The 16737-nt window shown below is 37.9% G+C and overlaps 1 protein-coding gene across 1 annotated transcript in view; it reads left to right on the top strand.

The window, feature by feature from the left end:
• LOC149199199 (developmentally-regulated G protein 2-like) overlaps window positions 1-16737 on the top strand; it is a 216056-nt gene that overhangs the window by 146965 nt on the left and 52354 nt on the right. Inside the window, exon 8 of the mRNA XM_089402339.1 lies at window positions 11828-11947. Within this exon, the coding sequence (XP_089258465.1) occupies window positions 11828-11947 (120 nt within the window). The remainder of the gene's footprint in view (window positions 1-11827; window positions 11948-16737) is intronic.

Genomic DNA, 16737 nt, shown 5'->3' with positions numbered 1-16737 from the left:
TTGCAAAGATTAAATATTGGTGAACCTTTTAGAGTTCTTGGAGGTTTATCCAGGCATCTCAAATGCTGCCCATGGAAGTATTTCTTCCAAATGACTCTTTTACTCCAGCTAGTATTTCCAGAGACTAAATTCCAAAGGATCTTGGATCCCAAAGCAAGGTTTTGAGCCGCCAAATTGCGCAGCTGGAGGCCTCCTTCCTGAAAGGGACTCTTGAGGATTTCCCAGCTCACTAGATGGATTCTTCTATCATTGTTGTTCCCACCTTCCCACAGAAATCTTCTCAACATGCTATCTAACTTACTAAGAAAGGTTTTTGGGGCAAGGAGGATTGAGTTTTGGAATAGAGGCATGCTTATTAGGATCGATTTCATGAGGATGACTTTCCTTGCATTGTTCAACCATGAGGCACCCCAGGCTTGGATTCTATTCTTTATTTTGTCAAGCAGAGGCAGCCAGTGAGCAACTTTAGGCTTTGTTTTGAAGATTGGGATCCCGAGATATTTAAATGACTCCCAATTTCGTATTCCTTCCATTTCTAAAAGTCTTGCTATGTCAGACAGTTCTTTAGTCGAGCAATTCCAGCCATAGATAGAGCATTTTCTATAATTGATTTTGCTGCCCGAGATCAGCCTGTAAATGTCCAGTTCCCTCTTGAAATGTCTGGCAGAGATCAAGCTGGCTCCTCCAAGCAGCAGAGTGTCGTCAGCAAATTGGGCATGATTAATGTCTTTCACCTTGTGAGTAGTTCTGAGGCCAGGCAGTGTTTGAATTTGCTGATTATGATCTAGTTGGAAACTTAACACCGAGGCTTGGACAGCATATAGGAGCGGTGACAACGGGCATCCCTGTCTCAGACCCCTAGAAGCTTGGAAGAAATCAGTAGAACGGCCATTAACCAAAGGCGCAATCCAAGGCGAGGCAATACAGGCTTTCACCCAGTTGATGAAGTTTGTTGAAAAGCCTAGCTTCTTCATCACGGCAAACAGAAATTCATGTCTCACCCTGTCAAATGCGTTAGCCAAGTCGAGCTTAATCACCATGCCTTTCTCCTTTCTTTGGCAACTAGAGTGGACTGCTTCTTGGACCAGCACAATGTTATCCAAAATCTTTCTGCCTTTTATGAAACCGCCTTGATTTTCAGGGATGATGTCTGGCAAGATGTTTTTCAGCCTGTTGGCTATTATTTTGGAGACCAACTTATAGCTGGAATTGCACAAAGATATTGGCCTAAATCTACTAAAGTCAGAGGCGCCTTTCTCTTTTGGGATCAGAGCTAGGAAGGCTGAGTTGATGCCACCACCTATCTTTACACAATTCTGGGATTTTCTGACCATCCTCAGTAGATCTTTTTTGATTATTGACCAGCAAGTCAAAAAGAACCTGACAGAGAACCCATCTGGCCCTGGGGCTTTATCAGGCTCCATGTTGTTCAGTGCCTCCTCAAGCTCTTCCATACTAATCGGAGCTGTCAGCATATCATTGTCCGAGTCCTTGACACAATTGGGTATTAAATTGATCGGATAAGAGTGGGGATCAATAGCTGGTTCTTCAGGAGCCGAATACAGATCTTGGAAGAAGGAGTATGCAGCTCTCTTGATGCCTTCGAAATCCTTAATCACTGTATTTTGGTGTTGAATCTCTGAGACTGATTTGAAGTTCTTTCGGGCTTCCGCTTGCTTATGAAAGAAGCTGGTGTTCTTATCGCCGGATTTCAGCCAGAGAATCCTAGACTTCTGCCGCCAAAATTCTTCCTCCTCCCTGCTAGATCTATGAACCTCTTTTTGGAGCTCGACTTCTTTTAGTAGCATACTTGGAGAAACAGGGTTATGCTCCATTTCTAGTTGATGAGCAGCAAGCCTATTTATATTTTCTTTTCTTTTGGATGTTGGGGTTTGCAGTCTTTTAGCCCAGTCTTTAAGATTTCTTTTTAGAACCCTGATTTTCTCTTCCCACACAAAGAAAGGAGAACCATGGACGGGCCTATTCCAAGAGTCGGAGACCACATCTTGAAAGCCTTCTTGCTGGATCCACAGAGGGCTGAACCGAAAAGGGATGGGGCCAAGATTGCAATCAAGGGAAAGCTCGAGAAGAATGGGCTTATGATCAGAGGTGAGATTTGGGAGAATTTTAGAGGATGCCATAAGACCGCTGGTTAGGAAAGAAGAGTGGACAAGAAATCTGTCTAGACGGGCAGCAATATGGTTGGGGGCTGTTCTTTTGTTGGACCAAGTGAATTTTCCTGAAGAAGGTTTAATATCCTCCAGGTCCCAGCCCAGCATTATGTCTTCAACCCATTCTCTGGCAGGATCCCTGACAATGGAACCTCCCTTTTTCTCATTAATATCAAGGGTGACATTAAGGTCACCTGCAATTATGATATTCTCGGGGTTTTGCTCTAAAAGAAATGAATGAAGCGAGTTCCAGCAGATTTTTTTCTCACTTGGCAAAACAGGAGCATACACATTAAACATACTTACTTGCTGACCAGAATCCTTGTGGAGTAGCTGAGTGAAGAGCCAGTGAGCGCTGCTTTTTTCTTGAATAAAGTCATATATAGTGCTGTTCCAGAAGGTGGCTATTCCACCAGAGGCACCTCTTGCACTAACCGCTTTTCCATGACCTTTGTTCCAAAAAACTTTACTAGAATGGAGGAGAGAAAGATCCTCCAACTTTGTCTCCTGGATGAGGAGGATTTCAGGCGAGTATATTCTCACTAAATCTTTCAGGGCTTCCTCTTTCGACCTGCTGCCTAAACCTCTGCAGTTCCAGGAGACGTATTTCATTATTTACTTTTGTGGGGAGAGGAGGCTCCCATTGGAGCCTTGTTGCTTTTGCGCCCAGATCTGGTATTCATCATTGATTTGAGAGTTTTTTGGGATCCCTGGAGGACATCTTTGTAAGTTTCTTCCTCTCTCTGTTTCTTCTTTGATTTCCGCCCTCTAGTCGTCTTGATTGGAGTGGCTAACGAATTGTCAGATTCAGAATCTCTCTCTTCTGAATCGCCTTCAGAGTCTGAGGCTAGACTAATGTGTTCTTCATTGCCTTCATTTCCTCTCTGACATTCCTCGGGTGAGGGGACTGTTGATTCTGCTTCATTTGTTTTTCCTTTTTTCTCCATATTTCCGGTTTCTTCTTGGTTCTCCTTATCATCCATCTTTTCTCCAGAGGGAGATCCGTCTTTAGAAGCAGCAGCGGCTTTTGGATTGGTGTGAGGCTTTCCCGATGGGGCGGTAGTTTTCTGTCCGGGAGGCTTTGGAATAGCCTTTCCCTTTCTGATTTCTTTCCATCCTTCTTCTTCAACTGTGTTCCCTGTTGGGGCTTTTGGGCAGTTTCTCTGGAAGTGTCCATGCTCATGACAGGTTCGACATTTGAAAGGCAGCTGCTCGTAGTCCTGGTAGTGCTGCCATTCTCCAACTTTGAGTTTAATCGCTTCTGGAAGCCCGGCTTCCAGATCGACTTCTACGCAGATTCTAGCACAAGTATATTGGCCCTTGTGATCAGCTTTGTCAATGAATCGACCCAACCCATTACCAATCTTCTGCAGAGATTGATAGCTCCAACAGTGAAGAGGGAGATTGGGTAAACAAACCCAGACCGACGCCTTCTTGGGGACATCAACGGATGGATCAAAATCAGGACTCCATTTATTGAGATACAGTCCCTGATTTCCCATAAAGTACGGCCCGTTTCTGAAAACCAGGTCGCGATCTTCCTTGGTGGTAAATTCAAAGATGAAATAGCCTCGCCCTATAGCATAACAGATCACATTATTTTCCAGCTGCGGTCTCCAGTTTCGTTGTATCCAATCGTCCGTGGTCTTAGTGGACGGCCATCGGCCCATAAACTGCCCTACTAGGCCTCTGTCAGACAACGCAAGAGCGATTTTAATCGATTGCTCCTCTGGGAGTGCTATCTCTGGTATTTCGTCGAGCTTTTTAATGAATTTCGGCACTTCAACGTGCTGATGCTTCTTCCCTTTCTGCGATAACAGTCTTCTGAAGGCATCTGCAGAGGATAATGGAGGGGTGGGAGCGGACTCCCCACCCCCGGGACCGCTCATGGCAGCGTCCAAGAGCTTGGCGGCGGCAAACCTACAGTCGGCTTCAGAACAGCAGCGCGCGCGCGATTTTACTACCAACAAATGAGGGTTTATGTTACTCTTCAACGAAATAGAGAATTACAACTGCTTGCCTTTTTGGCAAAGCTTCAAATTTATCTTACTAGAAAAAATATCTAGGAAATCACTTTTCCCTCCAACAAATCGACCTGGCCTCCTCCTAGCCAACTCGCACTTCCTCTGGCTACTAGCACTGCCTGTCAGAAATGCGCATTGATGGCTCTGGAAAATTCGCACAGCCTCCGGATTGCTTCCTTGCAAGTCGTTCTACCTCCCTTGGGCTCCTGAACCTACTCGCACCTCATTCGACAATTCTTCTGACAATTGGAAGTGGAAATACTGCTCTTGCTACCTGCACCAAAGAACTAGCTACTCACAGTAGTTGAATACGACCTCCCTATTGGAAATCTCAACCTCCCTTCTTGACACTAGAATGTTGGAAAACCTCTTGAGAATTTCTTCGGAAATTCTTACTGTTGAAACCCCTTTGCTGGTGTCTCCCTTTGCTTCAATCACTGCAACTGGGTAAATCGAACTTCTCTTGTGTCTTCTGTGTCTTGTCTAAACCCCATTGACTTGCTCTTATAATCCTCTGTTGGACAACCAATGACCATGATCATATCTCTATCGATGACTATGATCATCTTGACTCCATCAACTCACTTTTTCTGGAAGTTTCTAGAGAAAAATCATTTTCCCTCAATTAATCTTATTTAATTAATCAGTTTTCCTAAGTTAGACTTAGGAAGTATTTAATTATTGGCTAATTAATCTCATTGAGGTGTTTCTAAGGCTTTTCTTGCAAAACCTTTTCTGGGTTTTGGAGATCTCGTGTTCCTTAGACTCTTAGACACCATAGAGACCAGAACACTATTCCGTTGCTACTAAAAGCTAACACTTCCTCTTAGTGAGGAAGGTGTTCTCCACTACTCCCATTTGCTCCATGAAGTAGACAAACTTTGCCTTACCAAAGGCCTTCGTGAGTATATCTGCAACCTGCTGATCTATGGGAATATGCTATAGCCAAACTGATATATGTTGTTGGTGTCTAACATCTGTGATACACTTGTTTGCCATAAATTAGCAAACCTCTAGTAAATTGATTCCTTCACTTTTGTTGGTTGTTCATTCCTCTTGGAAGCTACTGAGACCCTCCAAATCAATTTGTCCTCCCTTTGAGACATTGAGCAGATTCTGCAACTGGGTTCTGGCAATTTACTGCATTCTCTTTAGCAAACTTGCATTGCTGGAAATAACCATGGTCGCCATTGAAAAATCGAGCCTAAAACTGGGAACTGCTTCTATTCTGCAAATCGATATGATTTGGCAAAGTTTCTCTTTGCCCCGACAACTCACTTTGCCTCAATCAACTCGCATTTCTGGAGAGACTGCATCTTCTCTCTGCAAATAAAATAGATTGTTATGAATAAATATATGGGAAATAATGAAAAATAATGTAAATGATAATAATCACAATTAATGACTAGTTAATTAGTAATTAGGTTGAAGAGTCATGTCTAAATAGGACATGACTCTCCATGAAGAGACACTTGCTTGATATATAAGCAAGCCTCTCGTTTACATTGTAAATCATCTTATTCATTTTCACACATTTAATATATAATATTTTTATCCTCATGGATATCTTTATATTCCAAATATTTTGGAGTAATTAATCTGTAGAAGGAACTTTGTTCGCTTCATTTGGTATCAGAGCTGTCGATCCTTTGGCCGCTTCACTGTTGCACAGAGCTCGTTCTCGGTCACCGGCCCTTGGTCATCAATCGTCATCAACCTTGTTGTTGTCATACTTGAAGCGTTTCGCTACACATTGGGAGATTCTCCATTTTTCAGGTCTTTGGCCATTTGTTAAAAAAAAAAATTTAAATTAAAAAAAAATTGGAAAATATATATATATATATATATATAAACAAAAAAACAAACCTACCTTACGCCCTCTGCAACCGCCAATGCTACCGAACAACGCGTTTTCCCTGCAAGCACACGAAGTAGCTCTACACATCAATTGGGCTTGACGTCCGCAACCGTTGGTATCCAAAACTGTGCAAATACAGTTGTGGCTTTGACCTTTGAACACTGCGGAATTCCTATTGACCCTGACAGTCCCCCATCGACCCGGTCTCAATCCCATTAAACCGCTGTTCAATGCCACAAACAACCATTGTAGTTTCTCTGCAGGGTTTGTTGCTGCCATCACGCTGTTGCCAAATACAACCATTGACCTTCATCGTCCAGCAAAAAAACTTCGCTACAACCATCGCCTGACACTATTAGCAAATCTATATGACACCGCCACATTCTCGGCTAACCTTCTCAACCTCCACTGCAAAACGCTTCAGCCTCTGCCATTGCTGCTTATACGATCTGTATAGTCGCTGTTGCAGTCTTTGCAGCACCAATAAGTGAAAAACATAAGGATTGGACAACACGATTCACTTTGGCACTGATTTAATCCGTTCGAAACTCATATAATGCAGCCATATATTTCCAAATATTTGTATTGTACCGTGTAACCACAGATTCAGAGGAGCTCCAGTGGTCGTGCCGCTCTCTAACCATTCATAACCAAGGAGGAAAGTTAACGAGTTGGTCAACAATAAGTCGTGACTTTCCAACACTAACAAAACCAATTAATTTGACTAACCCAATTAATTAAAGGTCGATGTTGCATCTTTTTTGTGAGGTTAATCAATTCAAAAGATTATATTATTGAAGTATATAAAAAAAGGGACCAATTTATTCTTAAAAAAGAAGTGAAACTATTATTATTATGAGATAATAAAGTTGTTTGAAAAGGGGTCTTAATATAAAGAAAGACATACATATATAGAGGGAAACAATATAAAGGAGAATTTAAAAAAAAAGAGAGGAAATTAGCAGGGTCAAGGCTATTTAAAAGAGGAGAATATTTGAAAAATATATATAGAAAAAATGGATTTATTTAAAAAAAAAGTGATTTAAAAAGTATTTAATATTCAAGAAGCAAAAATGGAGTCTAATACAAAAATGAAGGCCATAAGATTCCCAGAAACCTTACCCAGAGACGGTAAAGTGCTATTTAACATTAAAGGAAATCTTGTAGGAAAATATGTTATTATTTCTATTTCTCCGGTAGAAGATGCAAATTATATAACACCTAAAATCACAAACCAATTAGTGATTCGGGAGTCAAATATAACTGAAAAATTAGACTTTTGTGGCAATAAAATATATGACATAGCCAATTTACAATTAAACATTGAAGATTATACATTTGTATCGCAATTCTCAGTTCACACCCTATGGAACAATCAAGGTGACATTATTTTGGGATCACCCTAGATGGAAACGGTAGGATTTGTCATCTTAAATACGAAGAAAAAGTTTCTAACATTTTCTTACAAGAAGAAGAAAATAACACTCCAAGATGTTACACTGAAACCAAATTCAGTAACGCCAGAAGATATATTAGATATTTCAAAAGTAATTTCTCAAGAAGGTAAAAAAGTATTACAAAATATGCAAAATGAAATTGACAAAATCATTGTTGACAAAAATGAAGAAGTTTCTCGACTTAAAAACCATAGTGAAAAATTACTGACGCAAATTAAGAAACTTAAGAAAGATAAGAAGTCATTAGAAAACAAGGTACAACAACTTATCAAGAAGGAAGCATCAAATGTGGGAATTCAAGTTGACGACAAAACAACAGATACCGATCCAGTGAAAGTCACAACTCAGGAAGAAGACAAGCAAGTTGAAGAAAAGACACGCTTGGATGTTGCAGTTCAGATGATAAACACCCCAAGTGAAGGTTTGGTAACGAACTCAACAACATCATCCCCTGAAGTAAATCAAAAAATTTCCACACAGTTAATAAGGGAAAGTCAAACCAAAAAGGTTCCCTATCGACATCTGAATCATGAGAGTAGACAACTCAACCATGCTACATATTGGGACCATTCAGAACAGAAAAAACAAATTGATATTCTAGAGAAGAGTGATGTAACCTCAATCCCGTCTTATGCTGACAAGTCGTTACAAAATTCCAGTGATCAGAATACTACATAGAAGATTAATCTAGGATGGTTTGATCCCTTCTCAATGCGACAATTTTGTTTGTCACTTAGAAGATCATATCAGCTTGTATCGAGGAAGATGATTGTTCCGAGAGACAAAGACATTCGAAGCCGAAAAAGAGATCAAGCCTTTTTCATCGACAAGCTTTGAAGACAAAGCTTTTTGAGGAGGAAGGCAATGTTATGAATAAATATATAGGAAATAATGAAAAATAATGTAAATGATAATAATCACAAATAATGATAAGAGATCAAGCCTTTTTCATCGACAAGCTTTGAAGACAAAGCTTTTTGAGGAGGAAGGCAATGTTATGAATAAATATATAGGAAATAATGAAAAATAATGTAAATGTTAATAATCACAAATAATGATTAGTTAATTAGTAATTAGGTTGAAGAGTCATGTCTAAATAGGACATGACTCTCCATGAAGAGACACTTGTTTGATATATAAGCAAGCCTCTCGTTCTCATTGTAAATAATCTTATTCATTTTCACACATTTAATATATAATATTTTTATCCTCATGGATATCTTTATATTCCTAATATTTTGGAGTAATTAATCTGTAGAAGGAACTTTGTTCGCTTCATAGATCTCCCTTTGCCATTGAGAAGTTGGAAATCTCTATGAAGTAAATCCTCTCTAATCCTTGTCGACCATGCTCTCACTACACTACTATGATTCTCTTGCTATGTGTTGTCGCTGAATCAATTTGCGCTTCCATTGCGCTACTCTGATCACACACTGTTGATACCCTTGCATTGTTGCCATAGTTTTAAAAACCGGAACCGGTGACCGGACCGATCCAGCTATCAAACCGGGTTTCAAACCGGCCTTCTATATACCAAAGTTGGAGGCTCCATCCAACCTGTCCTGATCTCTCAATCTTGTTGCCACCATCTCTGGAAAATCTGAGAACTCAAATAATCTGAAGAAAATAATAAACTGGGTTATGAAACCCTCGTGCTTTCTCTTTGACGCCCTGCATTGATTTACCCTACAAAACCCTTTTGCGGCAAACCATCTGCGCTAGATCTGCTCTGCGAAGTTCGATTTGCCACCATAAATCCTTTCAGACAACCTCACTGCATGTTGCTACTCACTGAGACAACTCGCACTTCCTTTGGATCACTTACTTGTACTGGAAATCAAATTGTTGCCTTTGAAACACACACTGTCTTATTGGCCTACGCAAACTTTCTCTTCAGTGCTCTAGATCTGCTCTGATTTGCACCAACCTCGCTCTAGAGCTGCTCCGATCTAATCTGCTCTAATACCATGTGAAATTTCCACAATTGCAACTACAGGGTATTATTCTCCTAACTTGTGAAGTTTATTTGTCTTTTGTAAATTAATTTACGTCAAATAATGAACAATCCAATACTACCATCTTCACAGATAAAAACGTTGCGGAAAATAAAATACTAGAACTGAGAAAATAATGCACAGACAAACATCAAAATTTGACACCAATATTTTTGGACAATCGTCCTTGAAAATCCCTGAAGGGAAAACCAATGTAGCAGATGAGGGTTTATATTATTCTTCAGCAAAATAGGGAATTACAACTGCTTGCCTTTCTGTGAAAGCTTTGACAACTTATCTCACTAGAAAAATTATTTGGGAAATCATTTTTGCCTCTAGCAAATCAATGTGGCCTCCTCCTAGCCAACTTGCACTCCCTCTGGCTACTCACATTTCCTGTCAGAAATGCGCACTAGTGGCTCTGGAGTCATCCAGGGACAAAGGACAAAATGAGCTAATCTTCTATGGACAAGAGGACTGAAAGGGCTGATTGCAAAGGAAGGTCAACCAGCAAGTAAGTTGAGTAATTTGTCTTTGTTTTATTGGGCAGATTGAGGGTCTGAAGGATTAGACCTGAAGCCCTAGTTGTACTATATCATTTTTATCATGGTTTCTAAAGGGCCATGATCCCTGGTACAAGAGCCCTATGATTTTCTTGTTGATGGATTGATAAGAAAATTTTTTGGCCTAGATATCTTGTGTACTTTTATTGGTTTCATTGCTGTTATATTTCCATTGTGCAAAGTGCTTCATAGTTGAGTATCTTTAGTGTGTTTATGTTGTAGTCTAAGCGTAGACCAGATCTGAGGTATTAGGAATTTCAACAGTCTTCAGATAAAAAATATCCATTTTGAAGAAAAGGGAACAAATACTGATTTGGTTAATATCACGATTCAGAAGGATGCCATTCCAATCGAAGTAAAGACATACTCAGGAAATTCCATGGAAAGACCCAATGATCAACCAATCATTGTCAGTGTGTAGTAGAGAAGCATATACCTAAAGTAAATCAAGAAAACACTACAGGCATGATAAAGGAAGATCTTATTACAAAATCCCTTTATGGACATCCACATCATATGAGAAGGTATCTTAACCGATAAGTATATCAATATCATATAGGACAAAAACAACTGAACTTTATTCAAAAGATATTGATGTTTGCCCAATTAGGCCTCATGATAACAATTTTTCATGGAAGTGCAATGCTCTGCAAAAGATTGAATTAATATGGTTAGATCATTTTTCAGGTTGAAAATTTTGCTCAGTGCTCAAAAGTTCATGTTGTCTCATATCATCAAAGATGACAGCTCCAAGAACGGAGAGTGATGGAAAAACATTACAAGCCAGAAAAAAATACCTCAATCCATTCCATAAATATGCTTTGAGGACAGAGCATTTCTAAAGGAGAAGGCAATGCTATGAATATAAATACAAATTAATATAATTAATAATAAACTAGATAATTTATAGTTAATGATGGGACATATGACAGGACATGTCTCAACTAAAAGATGTAAACCTTAATGAAAGGGCACTTTGCCTAGCTATATATATGGGGTCCTCATTTGTAATATTATATCATTCTCTCATACGTTTATAGTTTTATATATTATTATTTTATCTTCAATGGATATTTTTATTTTCCAAATATTCTGGATTATTAGTTCGTGATCCATATTTGGTTATCACAATCTGGTTCAATTTTTCCTACAAAACTGATGTATTTGTCTCTCTCCTTGTATCCATATCCATATGCATATCAATATTCTTATCCTGATTAATTAGAAACTTATATATGTCATTGTTGACTGCTTGTTGATTAACACCCTGAAAACATAGCAGCACTTGAATATTGCTTTTTAAAGATTATCATAGGTACATGTAAGACTGTTCTGGTATGATAACTGGGCTTATATATCAAATAGTGAGCCTGTTTGTTCTACTTCACTCGGATTCCCACCCAATCTGAAAGAAGTTGCATGCACTGAGGACCTAATATAAGGGCCATGGAACTGAAAGAGAAAATAATAACTAGAAAGCTTCATAGGGAAATTCAACCAGATCACTTCAGGTGTATTCTCCATGCAGGCGTCAACTCACACCTCAGACGTACTTCTCAGTACTGGTTGATGACACGTTAGTGCCCAACAAGTCATCTTCTTTGGTTACCTTTTGACTCATTCTTTAGATATTACTGTGCATTTCCTCTGAAAAGTTACATTTTGTGAAGATTTATTTCAGCTATATATTTGTTACTTTTTTTCTGAAAATTTTCTTACAAGCATAGTTGTTTAGTCTGTTAACTATTTTGATCTGGCAGATATATTTCAAGAGGAAAAAGACTGGTGGCATTTCCTTCAACAGCACAATGGCATTAACACATGTTGACGAAAAACTTTGTTATCAAATATTACATGAGTACAAGATCCACAATGCTGAGGTATATTCATTCTGTGTCTCTGTATGCCATTTTTAATGGAAATTTAGTAACAAGAGAGGACATGGAAACTTATCGTGCATTCAGTAAGGAGCAACATCAGAATACTAACATTCCTTTCTTATGAATGCTACTGTTTATGTGTGGTAATTCAAATCTTTACTTAATATTTATAATGCGCTTTGGGTGGACTTTCTATAAATGTTTCCTTTAACAAAAGATTGATCTTGTAACAATATGCATGAAGGGTTCATTCTTTTGAAAAGGCTTAATGTTTTTTGTTGCTTTTATTGAGCAAGAAGCAGAAAAACATGGTTCAGAAAATATCATACAAGTGATTGATCTGCGTCCTTGATACTTGTTAAGCATTTACAGTGTTTGAAAGATAATCTCAGGCCATGTGGAGCCTAAGTCTAGACATTTCGATCTGGGATAAAACAAGAGTAATACCTATCCAAAAAAACAAAAACAAGCCAAGGTTTAACATATATTGACTTTTTGTCAAGGGAACCAAACGATGGGTTTGAACAAATATACGTTGGGTAGAGTCTAGACTGTTCAAAAGTTAATGTATTTCATAAAATTTAAAAGTTGATTTTAACTCTCAGTTTGATTAGGTTGTCATGAAACTCTTTATCACTACCTTTAAAATATTGTTCATTTGCTGTAATTCCATTTTGATGTATATATTTTAAAAATACATGCATGATTGGTTTTAAGTCTTGACACAATCAAGACGCCATGTGCTTACCCTAGACAATCTTTATTTTAGAGATCCAGATAAATTCTTTAATGGATTTTTGTATGTACTTTTAAAAAGGAAATCATTATGTAGCATTTATTGAAAGTCAGATTCCTCACCCTTGCTTGTTGTTACCTTCACAAAACAAATTTCATTTGAACATAGCAGTGCATATTTAGTGTTATAGACATGCTGTTCCATTGAAAATCAAGAATACACAAAACAACAGGAGATGCAGAATATAATTTTTAATTTACAAGTAGTCATTTGACAAAATGAGGTATGTTGGCCACTCATGTGTCAACTACCCTATAACAGAGTACATTTTTTCATGTTCAGAGCAGTCAGAAGTTTAGAAAATCATCATCATCTTTCGCCAAAATGTCAGAGTTGTGTAATCGAAATTCTGCAGCCCTATGGGCCATTATGTAAAAATGATGCTAGTATATTACAAAGCCCCATGTAACACATCTAGGTAAACTTACGATTTTTGCAAGGGTTTCACTCTAGGAGTTTTTTTTCCTTAGCTACTTATTTGAGTTTTTTAACTGCAAATAATTGGTTAAATTTTTCTCCCAAACATACCCCAAAGCTAGAGTGGGGCTTGATGGTGAAGTCTTGAGTCCTAGTGTATAGAGTCGATGTACACTGCCAAACTAGATCATGTCTAAAGTCTCGTAGAATTTGGTTGTCTAGATGTCAATTTTTAATTGTCATAATTCCCCTTCTAAATGGGATTTTTATGTAATATTTGATGTAAAGATGTAAAAAAGTGATGTCTATAGAAGTTCTAGGGGGTACAAGTACTTCAAATCAGTGATGATAACATTGGCGAGATATCGCCAAATATCGTGAAATTTTCGGGGCCGAAAATTTCGCAATATTTTGGCTCCCGAAAATATCGCGATATTTTTGAGATATCGTCGATATCTCGGAAAAATATCACATACGATATAAAATATCCCTGGGCAGGCTAGGCTGCCGCTAGAAAAAGGAAAATTTGCCTTTTTTTTCCTCATTTCTGTTTCGGAGTGTTGGAGAAGGAAGGGGAAGAGTTTTGTGGTGGTTGTCAAGGAGGGATTGAGGATCAAACAACGATTATCACCACCAACTAAGATTTTTTTATGGATCAAAAATTGAAGAATAGTGAGACAAACTTCATTTCTTTCATTAACAGGTATGTTCTAATGGCAGAAGTGTCCTCAGACACGTAATTTTATTAATAAGAAAAACAATTACATTTGGAATTTTGCAAGAGTTTACACCCAAACAACAAAACACTCTTGCAATGAGCTATTTATAAGCTCAATGTCTTAACTACCTCTAATTATGGATCACTTATAAAATAACAAGTGTCCACTTACAATAAAAGCTATTCAAACAACTTACTAACAATTCTCCTAAATTAGAGCCTAAGATATGACACATTTGTAGAGTCATATCTTTTTACAACAATATACTAATTCTAAATGTCTCCATTAAATAATTAAATATTCTAGATTAATAATTATTAATTTAATATCTTAAATTAATAATTATTTTATTCTAACTTTATAACCTATGATAATATTTATTTTGGATCATCTAACATTCCCCCCTCTGATCCAAAGATACATTACAACAGATGCCAAGTTCATCCCTGAACTTAGTAAATTTTATTCTGCCAAGAGGTTTCGTGAAAATGTCGGAGATCTGATCTTCTGAAGGATAGTAAAATGGTTTGAGGACATCTTTGGCAATGAGAGATCTGATATGATGATACTTGGTGTCCACATGCTTTGTCTTTGAATCAAGCTTGATGGTTGACTGGCTGTCAATAAATAATGACGTAGCTTCTGCCTGAGAAATGCCCAAGTCCTGCAAAATTTTGCGCAACCAAACAATTTCACATGCTGCTTCCCATGCTGAAATGTACTTTGCTTCTGCTAAAGAAGTGGCCACTGTAGCTTGTTTCTTACAACTCCAAGACACTGATGCTGACCCCATGTTCATTAAATAACTTCATGATGATGCTCGATCATCAATACTTCCAGCAAAGTTGGCATCTAAAAATCCACCAAGTACAAAGTTTTTAGTCTTTGTGTAAAGAAGACTAAAATCTTTTGTTCCTTGGATATATCGAAGAACTCTTTTGGCGACATTCCAGTGGTTGTCTCGGGGTTCCTGCATAAAACGTGAAAGAATATTGACTGCATAAGATAGATAAGGGAGAGTAGTTGTCAAATAAATCAAGTTGCCAATCAACTATCTATAAGTAGTGCTGTCCACCATGTCCCCCCCTTCAAATTTTGAATGTTTCAAGTTTTGCTCCATGGGGGTAAGAATGTGCTTGCAATCCTACATTCCAAATCGCTAAAGAACCTTTGTTGCATACTTACTCTGAGAAATGAAAATATGATGTGGATGTTGGAAGACTTCAACTCCAAGATAGTAGTGAAGTAATCCCAAATCTGTCATCTTAAAATCTGCATGTAACTACGTTTTCACCTGTGCAATATGATCATCATTGTCTTCAGTGATGATCAAATCATCTACATACATAACAAGAATCATCAGATTTTTACCCTGTTGTCACACATACAAAGTATCATCAGATTCACTTCATTGAGAACCAACTTTCCTAAGGTATTCATCCATTTCTGCATACCAAGCTCGGGGAGCTTGTTTTAACCCATATAAAGCCTTGATCAATTTGCAAACTATATGTTCCTGCCCTTTAATTTCAAAACCTGGTGGTCGTGTCATATATACTTCTTCCTGTAAATCCCTGTTGAGAAAAGCACTTTTTACATCCATTTGATGAACTTTCCACCATTTCTGAGCGGCCAATGCAAGTGTTAATCGGATGGTGTTCCATTTAGTTGTAGGAGCAAAAGTTTCCTCATAATCAATGCCTTCCTTGTTGAAATTTGGTACCGGAGGACTGGTGGTTCCCTTAGGCTTTGATCTTTGGCCTAGGGAAAAGTGTCCAAAAGAATTTAATTTTTCTCCTAAAGTGACTTTATAATTTATAAAGTTAAATCTAATTTAAAAGTGATTTTAAGTGATAAAGTTATTAAGTCTAATTTTAAAGTGACTTTTATAAAGTCAATGAAAAATTAGAAAGGAAAAGTGACTTTGGAAATAAATGACTAAGTGGGTCTTTATTAAAGTGGGGTGAATTAAAAAATAGAAAGTGAGATTTAAATGAGCATTTAATCTCAACCAGTGATCTAAATTTATTTCAACCATTGGATTTAGAGATCACCCAAAAGTCACTTGGATCACCCAAAAGTCACTTGGAGTTATATTAAAGGAGGAAAATGAGGAAAATGTCATTCATTCTTTCATGAGCAAATTGGGAGAAGGAGAGCAAGAGAGCAAGAGAGATTTCTGAGCAGGGAGGAGAAGGAGACAACAGCTTGGCACACATTCCAAGGCAGCAGTTGAGCAGATTTGTACAGCTGATTCAGCACATAGTGAAAGGCAGATTTTTGCACAAAAATCGAGGAGCAGTTTGCTGATTTTTCTGCACACAAAACGGAGGCCGTACAACATTTATTGCTGTCCTGTTTGCTGTAATTTCCAGATTGCTGTGAGGCACGGGAAATGAGATAAGTTGTAAATTTGCTTGCTGATTTTTTGCTGAATAATTCTCACTGTAAAAAGACAATTTTCAGAAATAAAGAAGAGCTCTCAAACTGGTTTTCCCCAAGAGTTGTAGGGGGTTTTTCCAGGGTCAAGTTGACCAAAAATATCAGTGTTTTAATGTGTTTTAATGACTGTTTTTGATTGCTGATTTTTAATTCTGCAATTTCCAGCATTCTGAAAAATTTCCAGAATTTGTGTTTTCAGCAATATTTATTTTTTTCAGTCTGTTAAATGTATGGTTATGGGAATGGACATTTAACTACATGGGAGAAATAAGGAGAAACTGAAAACCGGGGTGGGAAAACAGAAATTTCTACATGGTATCAGAGCTTGAGTGCTGAAGGGCAGTTTGGGACAGCAAAAGGAAAAATTACAGTTGCTGATTTTTCACTCACAAAATTCCAGCAAGCTGATTTTTTCA

The sequence above is a fragment of the Pinus tabuliformis genome, chromosome 2_1, assembly GCF_031772625.1.
Source record: "Pinus tabuliformis cultivar Carrire ecotype Pingquan chromosome 2_1, CPIR1, whole genome shotgun sequence".
NCBI lineage: Eukaryota > Viridiplantae > Streptophyta > Pinopsida > Pinales > Pinaceae > Pinus > Pinus tabuliformis.
The sequence above is the reverse complement of the archived record's forward strand: the minus strand, read 5'-3'. Positions and strand labels throughout refer to the sequence as shown.